General features: G+C 37.4%; 1 protein-coding gene across 1 annotated transcript in view; it reads left to right on the top strand.

Moving 5' to 3' along the window:
* LOC128657430 (sulfotransferase 6B1) overlaps positions 1 to 12,730 on the top strand; it is a 117,360-nt gene extending 104,630 nt beyond the window's left edge. Inside the window, exon 7 of the mRNA XM_053711782.1 lies at positions 12,073 to 12,730. Coding sequence (XP_053567757.1) covers positions 12,073 to 12,203 — 131 coding nt within the window. The 3' untranslated portion in view covers positions 12,204 to 12,730. The remainder of the gene's footprint in view (positions 1 to 12,072) is intronic.
* Positions 12,731 to 13,515: the final 785 nt, after the last annotated feature.

The raw sequence follows: 13,515 nt of genomic DNA on the forward strand, positions 1-13,515 counted from the left end.
TTGTCCAGAGAGTTTAGTATCTCATCGTTGTTTTCAAAGTAAGAGTTAGCCCAGGTACGGGGTTCACCTCTTAAATAGGAGATAACTGTGAGAACTCTAGCTCTGTCATTTGGATATGTATGAGGTTTTAAAGAAAATAGAAGAAGACAGGCATTCTTGAAATCTCTGTATTGAGACCTATCACCACTGAATTTCTCTGGGGTGCTAACCTGGGGCTCTAGTATGGGAACCCTCTTATCCACCACATCTCTAATGTACGCCTTCATGGTGTCATTTTCAACTTTCAGGGTGTTTAAAGCTTCAGTGAATAAATCAACCCTCTGTGTGAGGTTCTGTAAATGGGTATTCATCCCAGCTGGATCCATGAGGAGGGCTTAGTATTATGTCAGGGTTTGCTGAAAACAAGTTTCCCTATCTTTTGATAATAGACAAAAAGTTAAGGACCACAACTGCTGAGAGATTAACTATAGGCAATAGTTTGTTTTGCATGTGTGATAAGTTTGAATAATATATGAATAAACCTTGGCAACAATCATAAACTGGCAATCACTATGCAATGTTTAATATACAGGTAGGGATTACACATACACCCTATGGCTGCCACATGTATCAGGATTGACACTGTGATGGAAAAAAATTAATAGCAGCAGGGGTAAATGTTAATCTGTCCTGAGATACAGAGATTCACAACTGAGTGTATAGTAACAGTAATATAAACCAAGACATACTCAGAGGATCACTGTGGAAATATAAAATACAGAGCAAAACAAAAATAAAAATATATAAGCTGATAAAGTAAAAAATAAAGTCTCAGTGCGGCAAAAAGAAGATGGCAGGAGAATCGATTGATGCAATGAACTGAAATAATTACTCACGAACTCCTAGATAAAGTACTGACTGGGAAGGTAGAAGGCAAAAGGAAACTCCGGAGTACTAGTAGGCTTCAGGCCTCCGGCGAGATGCAGAGTGAGTCGCAGCCGGCGATGACGTCACCGCGTTGCAGAGTAGAGCAGAGGAGGAAGCAGGTATGGAGAGCGGAGGCTTAAAGAGATATGCAGGGAACAGAGCAACAAGATCGTAAGACCTAGACAAAGTAATAACGGTTGAGCAGAGATTACAAGTTAAGGTACAAACGGTTATCATGTAGGATAAAAGGATATTAAATGCAGAAGGTGGTAGATGGAAACAGGACCAGGTAAAAATCCTTGTATGTAGTTTTCCAGGCAAGGCTCACAGAAATGAACAACTTCAGAACTGCAATACTAAGCAATGAGCTTAGCAAGGAGGAGCCTTAAATAGGCAGAGGGAGAGGATATTGCAGATGTTAAAGGGACATTGAACTGTGAGCTAGATTCCTGACATTTTAACTCCAAACCAAAACTAACATGGCTCGATAAATGGAGAGTTAGAAATGGGAACTATAAATGTAGCCATTGTTCAGTATGCCAAAACATGGTAACTGACAATGGCTTTCAAGATAAATATGGAATTAAACATAAAGTTAAAGGCCACATATCTTGTGGCAGTGAAGGAGTAGTCTATATGTTATTTTGCGACTGTCCAATGTACTATATTGGCAAAACCTATAGGGAGTTACGGGAGCGAATTAAAGAACATAAAAGAGATATTAAAAACAATAATATAAAAAACAGTGCAATAGCAAGACATTTCCTAGAGTTCCATAATAGCAACAAAACATTATTACGATTCAGAGGCCTAGAATGTGTTACCATGCAAGGGAGGGGAGGAAATTTGGATCAGAGATTACTGCAAGTAGAATGCAAATAGATCTTCAATCTTAAAGCTTTAAAACCCCGAAGACTGAATGAGAAAATAAACTTTGCCCCCTTTCTGTAAAAGTATACAAATATATAGTATAATGTTAGAATCTTGATGTATGTCTAGACTAATAAATATACTTAAAGAAATGTATAAACCAATATGCCAACAATTTCAAAATAAAATATCTAATTCTGTAACTTTAGTGATTAAGTTCTCCAGACTGAAACAGTACTAATGAGATTAATCCTTTTGGGTATCTTTTCCTAAATCAGCATAATTTCTAGTTTTAAATGTAAGGAAATACAATTTAAATATGTGTAAATATATGAATTGTATCTCAAATTGTGTAACCCATATCTACTATCTGTTGTATGTGTAGAATCATAGATACACACATTTAAGAAAGATATAAGTGTAGATATAAATTGCAATTTAAGTTGGTGAATGTTCTTTGTTTCCTTTCAAATTAAATTTTTGGTTTGTGGATAGAAACAATAAATAACAGTATATATATATATATATATATATATATATATATATATATATATATATATATATATATATATATATATATGGATTTTTTCTGCAGTGTAGTGATCTCCCTCCCCAAATAGCTCTCTAACCCTCCCACTAATTTCAGCCGTCTTTAGTACTGGCAGCTGTCTGCCAGTACCTATAGATACGTGTTTTGGTTTTTTTTAATTCAAAAAAATAATAATTCTGTAGTGTAGTAGTCCCCCCATCCCACGATCGTTATGGAACCCTTTCCCACCTTTTTCTGTAGAAACACATAGAGGCGCAGGGTCGCTAGTCTTAAAATTAAAATTAGATGCTCTGATGAATTACAGCATGCAATTGTTCTACTATAAAGGCTCTTTAAGTGAAAACAGTCATTAGACTGTCATATACTGAATAATCTGTCATAAGTCCCATGAAAATCATTTCTTATTGTTTTTCATTTGCTTTTATGTGTTTACTACTCATGAGCATATTTATATACAGTAAGTGCAGAATTATTAGGCAAATGAGTATTTTGACCACATCATCCTCTTTATGCATGTTGTCTTACTCCAAGCTGTATAGGCTCGAAAGCCTACTACCAATTAAGCATATTAGGTGATGTGCATCTCTGTAATGAGAAGGGGTGTGGTCTAATGACATCAACACCCTATATCAGGTGTGCATAATTATTAGGCAACTTCCTTTCCTTTGGCAAAATGGGTCAAAAGAAGGACTTGACAGGCTCAGAAAAGTCAAAAATAGTGAGATATCTTGCAGAGGGATGCAGCACTCTTAAAATTGCAAAGCTTCTGAAGCGTGATCATCGAACAATCAAGCGTTTCATTCAAAATAGTAAACAGGGTCGCAAGAAGCGTGTGGAAAAACCAAGGTGCAAAATAACTGCCCATGAACTGAGAAAAGTCAAGCGTGCAGCTGCCAAGATGCCACTTGCCACCAGTTTGGCCATATTTCAGAGCTGCAACATCACTGGAATGCCCAAAAGCACAAGGTGTGCAATACTCGGAGACATGGCCAAGGTAAGAAAGGCTGAAAGACGACCACCACTGAACAAGACACACAAGCTGAAACGTCAAGACTGGGCCAAGAAATATCTCAAGACTGATTTTTCTAAGGTTTTATGGACTGATGAAATGAGAGTGAGTCTTGATGGGCCAGATGGATGGGCCCGTGGCTGGATTGGTAAAGGGCAGAGAGCTCCAGTCCGACTCAGACGCCAGCAAGGTGGAGGTGGAGTACTGGTTTGGGCTGGTATCATCAAAGATGAGCTTGTGGGGCCTTTTCGGGTTGAGGATGGAGTCAAGCTCAACTCCCAGTCCTACTGCCAGTTTCTGGAAGACACCTTCTTCAAGCAGTGGTACAGGAAGAAGTCTGCATCCTTCAAGAAAAACATGATTTTCATGCAGGACAAGGCTCCATCACACGCGTCCAAGTACTCCACAGCGTGGCTGGCAAGAAAGGGTATAAAAGAAGAAAATCTAATGACATGGCCTCCTTGTTCACCTGATCTGAACCCCATTGAGAACCTGTGGTCCATCAAATGTGAGATTTACAAGGAGGGAAAACAGTACACCTCTCTGAACAGTGTCTGGGAGGCTGTGGTTGCTGCTGCACGCAATGTTGATGGTGAACAGATCAAAACACTGACAGAATCCATGGATGGCAGGCTTTTGAGTGTCCTTGCAAAGAAAGGTGGCTATATTGGTCACTGATTTGTTTTTGTTTTGTTTTTGAATGTCAGAAATGTATATTTGTGAATGTTGAGATGTTATATTGGTTTCACTGGTAAAAATAAATAATTGAAATGGGTATATATTTGTTTTTTGTTAAGTTGCCTAATAATTATGCACAGTAATAGTCACCTGCACACACAGATATCCCCCTAAAATAGCTAAAACTAAAAACAAACTAAAAACTACTTCCAAAAATATTCAGCTTTGATATTAATGAGTTTTTTGGGTTCATTGAGAACATGGTTGTTGTTCAATAATAAAATGAATCCTCAAAAATACAACTTGCCTAATAATTCTGCACTCCCTGTATACCAGAAGCCGATACATATCCCACAGAACCTTAAAAGTAATTTGCCATTTTTACTGACCCTGTTAATACAAAAAAATATATATACACATATTTAATTATCAGGTGTTTTTCAGAAAAGGTTGGAATCCAGACCTATGTGTTAATAAACCCTGCAAAGTCATTAAGTACATAGTAAAAGTACCATGAACCTTCATACATTACAGTTCCTACGCAAGAGCCGGCATGTAGTGCTTCTAACTTGATTTTAGCCGTGTGTGTGTGTAACCCTATTTCTTGACGTGTAACCAAGGGCGCCAAGCCGTATTTACCGCACGGCTATTGGCTTAGAGGTGAAAATGTCACCTCATAGCAAAACAGCGATCTGCCGTAGGCTGTCTTAGCAGCTTAGAGCGGCGATCGCTTGAAACAAATAAAGGAGCTTTCTGCATGAAGTCCCCTTTATTTGTTTCAATTGTAAATCCTAGTGTTTCACAAACGCTAGGGTTGACTTTCACTTTAAACACATAGGGCTATCCTATATAAAGGGTTAGCAAATTATTTATCTACAACAATGTCCAGACTTTAGTAATGCTTTCTACAAAAAAACAACACTTGATTAGAGTATATCACATAATAAGGCCAATCTCTAACAAATTAGAATACATCAATGTAATAGAATATGTCTCCAATAAGGGAGGCTCATGTCAATTTTATAAACTATTTCAGGTTCCTCTGGCCAGTTTGCTGATTTGGCTAATTTTTAAACAGTAGAATTAGAGGTTATGGGGGGATTATTGGAGTTAAATAATAACAGAAATGGTCCCTTATATTAGAATTACAACACATATATATGTACCTATATGTTATATAAAATATTGCCAAATGGGATCCATATCTGGTGTGGGATCTCAAGAAGCAGAACTAAACAACTAGAAAAACTAATTGTATAAGGAATACAATAGGATTCACAGCAGAGATTACCACAGATTTAGTATCATATAAACTCCAAATAGAGGATTCAGATAAGGATTATATCAAGTATTTAAAATGTTCCATATCATTCATACCTTTATATCTTTATTAATATACCTAGGAACCAACATTCACACAAAAGTAGCGAAGAAAGAGTTAAAAACACTTAAACCCAGTCTTAAATAATTATTATGCTGAGAGATCAAATAATTTACAAGTGCCTGCTGGCCAATATCTAAAGTAAGCTAAGCCCTTACAATCCGAGGGCTGATTAACTTTTAACTTATAATCTAAGCAGGCACCAGAAGAGCAATTATTTGAAAACAATGTCAGTTAGACAAGGGTAAGCAAGTTAAAAACGGCAGACAGGAGAGACAGAGCTACTCCTGTTGGACCCCTGACGCGCGTTTCACAGAACGCTTCCTCAGAGGGGGTGCGGGCCGCCGCTACTCGGCGTTACTTAAGATCATATTGAGCCCACCTTCCTAACACAATAGGTTGCCCATTACCGATGCAAGGTATCTGATTTGTTCAAAGATCCGTCAGTCAGTGCTGTTAGTTCTGACCTGAGTGATCTCATCATGTGACCGGAGGGCGTGAATAGTAAGAAGTATCTTCAGTGACAGTTGGCCAATCACGGATTGTATGCAGGGGGCGTGTAAGTACTGCTTAGGGACAATTGGATGATCACAGAGCAGTATAAACAAAGGGCTGAATATCGTATATTGATCTAACTTTTAATGATATCGATGACTTTGTTTGATATACATACAGATCTAATCATAAGACCATATTGTAAATTCACAAATGACGATGTCAATGGCTCATAACAAGTATCAACAGATCACAAAATGATCGTAAGTTTTGGGTTGAAACAAAAAAGGTATCTCATAAATATGCCGTTTGGACAATCTTCTAGTATTGTAATCATAGTAACTAGGTGTGTACAAGGTGAATAATATCAGCAAATAAGATGGAGTAATAATGATTATTCAGGATATACATATGGAATTATAAGAATAAGGATTCTCAAATATACTAGTCTATTTCTGTATCAATTATTTATACATATATCAGAGTACTACAAATGATTTATACTTTAAGTTATAGATAGTGCCATAATAATAAATTCTCGTCTAATGATATGATTATTGTGGGGATTAAATTATTACAAGCCGAGGAACACATTAAATAAACCGATTTGATATGGTATATTATGAACATTTGGCTCATTGTTCAGAAACCACTGTTTTTAAATTATATATAATTAAATGACAATGAATATTAAAAAATTACTAGTTATATATTCCACTAGAATTTAAAAATCAGCAACATAGTGACAAGTGATAAGAATGATCAAGTGTTAACGTTCAAGTTGTGTGGTATGATGCTTCACAATGAAAGAAGCAAGAGAGTGACAGCATTGCTACATAATGCTTGTATATGGATATCATAGTGATATTAAATAACCTGACTTCATATTTAGTCTATAACACAAAAGTGAATAATTTCAATATATAGTGAGTAAAAGGGATAAACAAAAGAGGGAAGGGAAGGTGAAAAGGTGCAGTGGGGGTACATTAGAAAAACCAATGATGGTGCAAAAGGGACAACACCTTTCTAAAAATGGTGTTCTTGTGACCCTGAGTATTATCAGGATTCTAATGGCCAGCACAAAATCATAGTGTGACGCTATAATAATGTGTTTAAAATGCCAGTGAATGGAATATATTTTTGTTCATAAATTCAACTTAAAGTTCATACTCTGTATATATCTTAATGTATATGGTATTCCTAATATGTTTGATGGAAACACGTAGATTTTACGTGATTCTAAATACAGAGGCTAAATGCCTTAGTTATTAGAATATCCAATCCGGTATTAGATTATAAGTATACAAAATAATTATTAAAGTCATTCATACCAGAAGGTTTAACAGCATTTAGGGAATAAATCCACTTACATTCAAGTTTCAATAAAGATTTTTCAATGTTGCCACCTCTTATACCAAGAGATGCTTTCTGAATTACTGTGTATTTTAGATCTTTCGGTGAGCCATTATGATGAATCAGAAAGTGTTTTGTGACTGAGGTAATTTTTTTACCTTTGTCTCTGTGAGCATATTTAATGTTATAGACATGTTCTAGGATACGTGTCTTGACCTCCCTTGTGGTCATACCTACATATGCCATCTGGCATGAGCAATAGAGTACATAAACCACTCCTATAGTTCTACATGAAAAACGTGCTTGGAGTTTGTATGATCTTCCAGTTTTGTCAGTTATTATTTTAGTTTTCAATACATATTTGCAAGCTGGACATGTGCTGCAAGGGTACATGCCTGGGTCAGTATCTTTTTTCTTAGCAGATCTTACAAAATGACTGGAGACCAGTTGGTCTCTTAAATTGCTGGGTCTCTTGTATCCAACTCTCTCTCCTATTGCTGACTTGAGGGTATCATCATTTTGCAGTATTCCCCAGTGGTCATTAATAATTTTGATAATGTGTGGCATTTGGGGATTGTATGTTGTTATCAGTCTAGGACAGGACTCTTGGACAGTTCTTACCTTTGGAGTAAGTAATTCATCTCTGCTCTTTCTTAGTGCCTTGTACTTAGCTCTTTTATGGATTTCTTACTGTATCCCCGTGCAGATAGTCTTTGTGTTAAGGCTGTACTTTCTGACATATAGATTTCAGTACTGGTACAGTTACGGCGAAGTCTCAGAAATTCACCGTAAGGTATCGCTTTTAAAGTACTAGGTGAATTGGCACTAGTATGGTGTAAGAGCGTGTTTGTTGCAGTTTCTTTTCTGTATATTGTGGTATTGATGAATCCTTCATTATTTTTAAATATCTTTAAGGCCAAAAAGCATATTTCCTGCTGATTCACTTCATGGGTTAGTTTTATATTAAGATCGTTCATATTAATTTCTTTCATGAAGGCTTCTAATTTTTCATACGGCCCCTCCCAAATGAAAAAGACATCATCTATGTATCTTAACCACATGGGTATATGTTCAGTATATGTATTAAGATGATCTGTAAATACATAAAAAGATTCCCAGTAGCCAAGAAACAAATTTGCGTAAGTGGGCGCACAGGCTGTACCCATGGCGGTACCCTGTGTTTGCAAAAAATATCTATCATTAAAAGTGAAAAAATTATGAGTTAGAACAAACTCCAAAAGTTGTATTATGAACTCATTATGTTTTTCATTGTTATTATTATTCGAAGTCAGAAAATTGACATCCATTGACATCGTCATTTGTGAATTTACAATATGGTCTTATGATTAGATCTGTATGTATATCAAACAAAGTCATCGATATCATTAAATGTTAGATTAATATACGATATTCAGCCCTTTGTTTATACTGCTCTGTGATCATCCAATTGTCCCTAAGCAGTACTTACACGCCCCCTGCATACAATCCGTGATTGGCCAACTGTCACTGAAGATACTTCTTACTATTCACGCCCTCCGGTCACATGATGAGATCACTCACGTCAGAACTAACAGCACTGACTGACGGATCTTTGAACAAATCAGATACCTTGCATCGGTAATGGGCAACCTATTGTGTTAGGAAGGTGGGCTCAATATGATCTTAAGTAACGCTGAGTAGCGGCGGCCCGCACCCCCTCTGAGGAAGCGTTCTGTGAAACGCGCGTCAGGGGTCCAGCAGGAGTAGCTCTGTCTCTCCTGTCTGCCGTTTTTAACTTGCTTACCCTTGTCTAACTGACATTGTTTTCAAATAATTGCTCTTCTGGTGCCTGCTTAGATTATAAGTTAAGTTAATCAGCCCTCGGATTGTAAGGGCTTAGCTTACTTTAGATATTGGCCAGCAGGCACTTGTAAATTATATGATCTCTCAGCATAATAATTATTTAAGACTGGGTTTAAGTGTTTTTAACTCTTTCTTCGCTACTTTTGTGTGAATGTTGGTTCCTAGGTATATTAATAAAGATATAAAGGTATGAATGATATGGAACATTTTAAATACTTGATATAATCCTTATCTGAATCCTCTATTTGGAGTTTATATGATACTAAATCTGTGGTAATCTCTGCTGTGAATCCTATTGTATTCCTTATACAATTAGTTTTTCTAGTTGTTTAATTTTTAAACAGGACTGGCGCATACTAAGCACAGGGTTATTTTTCACTGAACCAACAATATAAAAAATGTTGCTGATAAGCAATGAAAATTGCTGATTGTGATCACGTCTACAATGAAAAGGGCTCATCTCTTTGTGGAACTTAAAAGATCATGAAACCCCAAATTTTACTTTCGTGATTTAGACAGAGCATACAATTTAAAAAAAGTTCATTATCAAATTTGCTTGATTCTCAGGTAGGTAGCGTCTATATGTCTTGGGCACTACATGGCAGGAAATAGAGCTGCCATATAATGCTCTTACAAGTGTGTAACAATATTGCAAAACTGCTGTCAAAGCATACCAAGAAAACAAAGACAATTTGATAATAGATATTAAATGGAAAGTTGTTTAACCCCTTAGTGACCAGAGCACTTTTCCATTTTCTGTCCGTTTGGGACCAAAGCTATTTTTATGTCTTTGCAGTGTTTGTGTTTAGCTGTAATTTTCCTCTTACTCATTTACTGTACCCACACATATAATATACAGTTTTTCTCTCCATTAAATGGACTTTCTAAAGATACCATTATTTTCATCATATCTTATAATTTACTATAATAAAAAATGATAAAATATGAGGAAAAAATGGAAAAAAACACATTTTTTCTAACTTTGACCTCCAAAATCTTTTACACATCTACAACCAAAAAAAACACCCATGCTAAATAGTTTCAAAATTTTGTCCTGAGTTTAGAAATACCCAATATTTACATGTTCTTTGCTTTTTTTTGCAAGTTATAGGGCAATAAGTACAAGTAGCACTTTGCTATTTCCAAACCACTTTTTTTCAAAATTAGCGCTAGTTACATTGGAACACTGATATCTGTCAGGAATCCCTGAATATCCCTTCACATGTATATATTTTTTTTAGAAGACATCCAAAAGTATTGATCTAGGCCCATTTTGGTATATTTCATGCCACCCTTTCACTGCCAAATGCGATTGCTTTTTGGTAATTAGAAGGCCACTAAATGCCACTGCGCACCACACGTATATTATGCCCAGCAGTGAATGGGTTAATTAGGGAGCATGTAGGGTGCTTCTAGGGTTAATTTTAGCTTTAGTCTAGTGTAGTAGACAACCCTAAGTATTGATCTAGGCCCATCTTGGTATATTGCATGCCACCATTTCACCGCCAAATGCGATCAAATTAAAAAAAACATTACATTTATCACAATTTTAGGTTTCTCAAAGAAATGATTTACAAACAGCTTGTGCAATTATGGCACAAATGGTTGTAAATGCTTCTCTGGGATCCCCTTTGTTCAGAAATAGCAGACATATATGGCTTTGGTGTTGCTTTTTGGTAATTAGAAGGCCGCTAAATGCCACTGCGCACCACACGTGTATAATGCCCAGCAGTGTAGGGGTTAATTAAGGAGCTTCTAGGCTTAATTTTAGCTTTAGTGTAGTAGACAACCCAAAGTATTGATCTAGGCCCATTTTGCTATATTTCATGCCACCATTTCACCGCCAAATGCGATCAAATAAAAAAAATTGTTCACTTTTTCACAAACTTTAGGTTTCTCACTGAAATTATTTACAAACAGCTTGTGTAATTATTGCACAAATGGTTGTAAATGCTTCTCTGGTATCCCCTTTGTTCAGAAATAGCAGACATATATGGCTTTGGCATTGCTTTTTGGTAATTAGAAGGCCGCTAAATGCCGCTGCGCATCACACGTGTATTCTGGCTAGCAGTGAAGGGGTTAATTAGTTAGCTTGCAGGGTTAATTTTAGCTTTAGTGTAGAGATCAGCCTCCCACCTGATCACACCCCCTGATCCCTCCCAAACAGCTCTCGTCCCTCCCCCACCCCACAATTGTCCCCGCCATCTTAAGTACTTTGCATATTTACATATGCTGCTGTGTGGAATCCCCCCTTAGCCCCGAACCTCCCTGATCCCCCCCAAAAAGCTCTCTAACCCTCCCCCTCTACCTTATTGGGAGCCATCTTGGGTGCTGGCAGCTGTCTGCCAGTACCCAGTTTACAATAAAATAGATTTATTTTTTTTATTTTTTTATTTTTTCTGTAGTGTAGCTTCCCCCCCCCCAAAGACCAACCCCCCACCCCCTCCCATATCCCTTAGATAATTTTTTTAAGCATTCCCTCCCCCCTTTCTCCCACTTATAACAGAATTTTTTTTTTCTGTAGTGTAGCTGTTCCCACCCGCTCCCTCCCCGTGCTCGCCCCCGTGCATGCACACACATCTGTTGGCGACCTCGCCCCCAATCCCACCCCCCTCTTACTAATAGAAACCATCGATGGCCGCCCACCTGCCTCCCAGACTGGCTCCCACCCACCAACGATACCGGCCATCAATGTCCGGTGCAGAGAGGGCCTCAGAGTGGCTCTCTCTGCACCGGAGGGGTAAGATCAGGATCGCTTTCACCGCTTTCCAAGACTGACGACGTACGCCGTACGTCCTTGGTCATTAACTTTATTTTTTTTCTTAAGGACGTACAGCGTACTTTGTCGGTCATTAAGGGGTTAAAATGGCATGCTCTATTTGAATCACGAAAGTTTAATTTTGGGGTTCATGCCCCTTTAAACAATAGATTGCTATTGGTGATGTACTTGTAAATGTTATTTATAAGTAATATTGTCTTTACTTAAAGGTGACGTTGGAGACTGGAAAAATCACTTCTCAGAAGCTCAGAGTCAAGAAGTTGATGCAAAATTTGAAGAATGTTTAGCAGGAACAAAACTAGGAGAAAAACTGAATTATAATGCGTATTGTAAAATGTAAAATGCCTATCTGTAGATTGCACAATAAAACATTTTTTTCAGGGATCAAGTCCTACAAAAATAAGTGTGGGAACTCACCAAGACTTCCACCCCCCCTCGCAATTAATATAGTTTTATACACACACACACACACACACTATATTTATATGTATATAATCTATACACTCTGGTTAATGAAAGCCAATTAAAACCAATGGGCTGAGTGGTTACCTTTGAGCCTGAGGATGGACACCCATGATTACATTTTTACATGTCAAGGGTGATTTTTTTTATTTGTAGTTTAGGATTCAACTGATTCTGAATACTGAGAAGTCAGGCACACACTTTTTAAAACAGATGAAGGGGCATTTGTATATAGATGATGTTGAATAATCCAAAAAGCTAAGAGCCTTACTCAAATTTTAGGAGATGTTACTCCCTGGCTCTCAGGGTGTGTAAAGGTCTGTAATATAAACATCTGAGTGCGCTCACGCTACAATAAAAAAAATAATGATAATGTGATTTAAAGTAAAATTATGGTCACAATGATCTGAGTGTCTCTTTCTTTTACCATTAACACGTATACCAAGTAAATGTGGAGCAAATAACAATGGCAGAGAAAGCAGAAGGCATGTGGGCACAGTAACATTGAAAGCAAAACAGGTCACCTTGCATTTTGGGATAAAACTGGTAAGGTTAAATCTGCAGCAAATACATCATTATTTTCCTTTGTGTGTACAGATTTCCTTGCAAACCTCATCCCAGCTATCTCTGGAAGAACTACAAGGAATTTCAATCAGATAGGAAGCTGGAAGGACATGACTCCATGATTTTTTCTTTGGTGAAACACTGAATTTTTTAAAAACACCTTTAAAATAACTAAACTAGACACACATGAATGCCTGCCTGTTGTTTAATGTCAAGATCCAGGGTGTCCATACTTTGCTTTTAACTCACATGGTGCATAGCCAGCTTAGCTTCAGTTCCTCACACCCTCCTTCCTCCCCTCTCCTTCCTTTCCAGGGCGGGCTAAGACCTTGGTGTCTGACAGCAACTCCAGACTCCTCCTGTTTCATAGAGTTTAACCCACTAAAGGTGCAATAGTCCTATTTCAGCTGAGGGGCACACAGAAATGTAAGCAACATGTGTTCCCCACAGTGTGGGGTGATCATACAACATGACCGCTGACAAACTTGCATTTAGTATATTGTAGGAAGTGTTACTGCTCATTACTAGAGGGTCTCACTATCCCACTAAACAGACTGTGCTCCAGCTCCTCCCACCAGCAGAAGCAGTTTTTATTGAAGCGTTTCTGTTCTCTGTACAGGGGGAAC

The sequence above is a fragment of the Bombina bombina genome, chromosome 4, assembly GCF_027579735.1.
Source record: "Bombina bombina isolate aBomBom1 chromosome 4, aBomBom1.pri, whole genome shotgun sequence".
NCBI lineage: Eukaryota > Metazoa > Chordata > Amphibia > Anura > Bombinatoridae > Bombina > Bombina bombina.